This window comes from Belonocnema kinseyi, chromosome 8 (genome assembly GCF_010883055.1).
Source record: "Belonocnema kinseyi isolate 2016_QV_RU_SX_M_011 chromosome 8, B_treatae_v1, whole genome shotgun sequence".
Classification (NCBI taxonomy): Eukaryota; Metazoa; Arthropoda; class Insecta; order Hymenoptera; family Cynipidae; genus Belonocnema; species Belonocnema kinseyi.
In genome coordinates this window covers 141,705,827-141,709,894 of record NC_046664.1, presented here as the reverse complement: position 1 = coordinate 141,709,894, position 4,068 = coordinate 141,705,827, and the positions used below count along the sequence as shown (strand labels likewise).

General features: G+C 30.6%; 2 protein-coding genes across 3 annotated transcripts in view; both read left to right on the top strand.

Annotated features, from left to right (window-relative positions):
* Positions 1–4,066, top strand: part of LOC117178731 (putative uncharacterized protein DDB_G0290521) — a 10,071-nt gene extending 6,005 nt beyond the window's left edge. The window contains exons 2-3 of the mRNA XM_033370162.1: positions 778–1,385; positions 3,980–4,066. Of these exons, the coding sequence (XP_033226053.1) occupies positions 778–1,385; positions 3,980–4,066 (695 nt within the window). The remainder of the gene's footprint in view (positions 1–777; positions 1,386–3,979) is intronic.
* The window catches only part of LOC117177864 (FH1/FH2 domain-containing protein 3), a 917,724-nt gene that overhangs the window by 161,672 nt on the left and 751,984 nt on the right, over positions 1–4,068 (top strand). The window lies entirely within an intron of this gene.

The window sequence follows — 4,068 nt, the reverse complement described above, 5'->3', positions numbered from 1 at the left end:
ACTTTATTGCGTCAAGCCTCAATTTTCCACGTAAAAAACAAATCTTACACAAAAGATAAAAAGATTTTATTGAAAAATTGTCAAAGTTCACGATGAAATTTTTTAATTTCGGTCTTTAAAAATTTGTTCTGTTTATGAAAAATTACATTTCCTGTCATTGCCAAAAGTTGTAAAGTAGTCTACGACGGAAAAAAAATATTTCGCCAAGAAAAAATTTTAATCGATTTAAATTATTTATTTAAAAATTATGGTATCGATATTTCTGTTAACAGTTCGTGTATTTTACATTACCATTATGTCGCATAATAGTAAATAATAAGAAAAAGAGAGCTCGAGATTTGGTTCTTTAACTTTTCTAAACTGTAGCTTATGAGGATCGCTTTTTCACCGAGTTTCAACTTGTCGGTTTAGCGCAGTGGTTAGCACTCCAAACTAAACAGGACCATTAATATTTATATTCAAAGTACTCGAAATCAATTAATATTCATTTTTCAAATACCTTTTTTCATATCATTAGTCGTTGAAATTAACCAAAATGTTTAAATGGAATTTCGATTCGTGAAATTATAAATAATATTTAAACTATATGTAGTCGTATAATGATGAATAGATAAAGCAGATGCGTCCTAAGAAAAATTCAATGATTTTTTATCAGTTTTTGAATTAACTCCGGTTATTATTAAATTATTATTAAATGGAGTGTATATCGGTAAAGACTTACTATATATTGTACATTTTCTTAAATTTAAAATGTATAAAATTTTGTTTGCCTTTTAGGACGAGCAGCTAAGAAATCAGGGGCAAACCCAGCAGCTAGTGGCTCGCGTCCGACGACGAGAGGAAGGTCACAGAATTCGTCACCAAATCCGCCCCCAAATTCCCCACCAAATCCGACAGTAAATCCGCCTCTAAATCCGCACCTAAACCCCCCAGCAAATCCGACCCCAAATCCCCTACCAAATCCGTCAGTAGGTCCGCCAGTAGGTCCGGTAGTAGTTCCGGTAGTAGTTCCGCCACCAGGTCCGCCAGTAAATCCGCTACCAAATGCACAGCCAAATGCGCCACCAAATCCTCAACACCCTGGATTCGCCATCAGTTCTTTCCTTCTGGAGCAGCTCAAAGAGCAAAAAGATGCGGTGCTGCTACTTCAGAAGGAACTTCAGACGCTAAAAGAGCAAAGAAAGAGAGAACAGCAGAGTTGGTCCAACGAGAGGAGGCAGCTGCAAACTCAAATAAGAAATCAGGATCAACAACTCACGCAGGCCCAGACCCAGGCCCATTACTGGCAACAGCCACCTTACTTCTTGGCTCCACAGGTGACACCAAGCCGCCATTACTTTCCGGTGCCGCCAGTGCCACAAGCTCCCGCCGAATCAAACCAGCAGGTAATAAAAAAAATATAGAAAAGAAAAATATAGCAGGATGTCCCCTAGACCGACAAACCTGTAAAACCGGGAAATGACCGGAAATTTTAAGAGCCAAGGAAAACCTGGGTCATGACAGTAAATTTACTTTTTGACTGGGAATTTTACAAAAGGTTTAGAATAAAAATCTGTCCAACTTTCATTTCAAACATCTTAAACTGAAATTAAACTTTGAGAATAGAAAAGTTGCATTAGTTAAACAAATGTAAAATCTCGACTGAAGTTTTATAAACTATTTTCAATTTTGAAATAACTTCAAAATAATATATTCTTACTCAAATAATTTTATTTTTTAATATTATTTCAGTCTAAAACATTCAATGTCTACGTGTACCAAATGGATATGTCCATGTGTATCACAATTTTGATGCTAATAGTTAACGGCCTATTTTTAAATCAAATAAAGATTTTGGCAGATTTCGGAAAAAAAATTCGAAGCTTTTTAAGAATTTTTCAAAGTATTTTAAGATTTTTTTTAATTTTGCAGGATTTTAAAGAAATTTTAAGGAAAAATTCGAATCATCAGGGTAACCACTGAACCGAGAACTGACCATGCATTTTATGAGACCGGGGAAAACCTGGAAATAAATGTAAATTTATTTGTTGACCGGGAATTTTACAAATTTCTAAAAAAAATCCTTGAAAATTTTATTTTAACTTATATTAAACATTTATAATCAGTAATTATAGAATAAATACACAAAACTAAACTTTAAGCATCATAATATCAATTCTTCTATTCAACCAAATTTAATTTGTATGCTAAATTGTTGAATTTTCATGTATAAATAACTATTTAACACCTATTATTCTTAGAAAAAATTGGAGTAAGTTGATGAGATATTTAGAAGATTTGAAAAAATTTTAAATTAATTTAAAATTTTGAATGATTTCAGTGTACATAAAACGATTTATTCTTTATTTCAGTTAACTAATTTTAAGGGAATATTTAAAAATATTTGCAACAATCTACAAAATTGTCAAAAATGAATGTAGAAGATTTTAAGAAAATTTCTTTAATTTCGCAGAATTAAAAAAAAATTCATTCAAAAAATTTAAAACAGCATGCAGATATTTCAAAATTTTGATATAAAATTTCCAAGCATCATACGGATTTTAGAACTATTTAATATAAAAATAATTTAAGTTTTAATTTGAACAGGGGCCTCTCAATTGTTTACAAATTTATTGCTGGAACTTTAATCTGTCCAGAATAATAATTCTCACTTGGAACCTTGAATTTTCAAATTTTAACATATTTCGAGCTAGTACCGGAAATTTTCGAAAATGAACAAAATTCTTAATTGGAACATGAAATTTTTTCATAGAATTCTAATTCTAAGTTTAAGCCGGGAATTTTAAATTTTTAACCAATTTTGAGCTAGAGTTGGAATTTATCCCCGAGAATGATAATTCTCAATGGAAAATTGGATTTTTAAACGAAATTATAATTCTGAGTTGAAAGGAGGTATTTTCGAACAAAATTTAAATTATGAATTGGAACAGGGGATTTTACGAAAAATTCAAATTCTTAGCTAGAATGTAAAATTTTTGAAAGAATTAAAATTCCTGATTTGAGTAGGGATTTTTTCAACAGCTTTTTGTTTCTGAGTTAAAATGAAGAATTTTCTTAAAAAATTTAAATTCGGGATTTGAACTGATAAAGTTCAATTTTTCACCAATTTGGAGCTGGAAATAGAATTTATCTAAGAGAATAGCAATTATCAATGGAGAATTTAATTGTTAAACAAATTTATTATTCTGTGTTGAACAGAGGTATTTTTCAAAACAAATTAAATAATGTATTGGAACAGGGAATTTTACAAAAAAATTCGAATTCTTACAATCGTGTACATTATTGAGCATTTGAAAACCAAATTTTTTAATGAAACAATTTTTAAACTTCAATTTTTAAAGTTTAAAATTCATGAGTTTCACTTTAAGTGCTTTCATTTACAGTTTAGTTTTTATTGCTTCGACTGGATCTAAATAGTTATATAAAGAGTTAGTTTGGTCACTAAATACGAATTCAATGTTTAAAAATCCAATTAGTTGATGGATTTAAATGATATATTTGATATAGATGGGTTAATTGGGTTGCTGCATATGAATTTAAGGTCAAAATTTGAATTTTCGAAATAGTTGATTCAATATGACCACCACATTTTTTAGAAAATCCAGTGATTTTGCGGATTTAGATGAAAAATTGGTACCAGGGTTACTTGGTGCGCTGAATACAAATCAATAAAGATTTCAATTAAAAAAAAGGCTGCTGAATATATCCAAAAATGCGACCTTAACAAAATTATTTTATTTTCAGCCCAGTTATGTAATTTTAAACCAAAAAGACCATTTTTTTGTTAAGTTGAACTTTCTCCCAGGTAACTTCCAACCAAACAGTTGAATTTTTCTACTAAAATAGTTGAACTCACCACACAAAAGACTGTCGCATAAAATTAAATTAGTCACATTGCAGCACTTGCTTTGAAAATCGCTTTTTATTTATATTCTTGATTTATTATCGAAGCTTACAATTCAGCTCAATTTTGTTGCAGGTTGTTTCATTATTAAAGAAACTTGTCAAGACCCGGTACGCTGGTAATCGGCGCGGGCAGCAAGGAGGAGGGCCAGCACATATCTGACA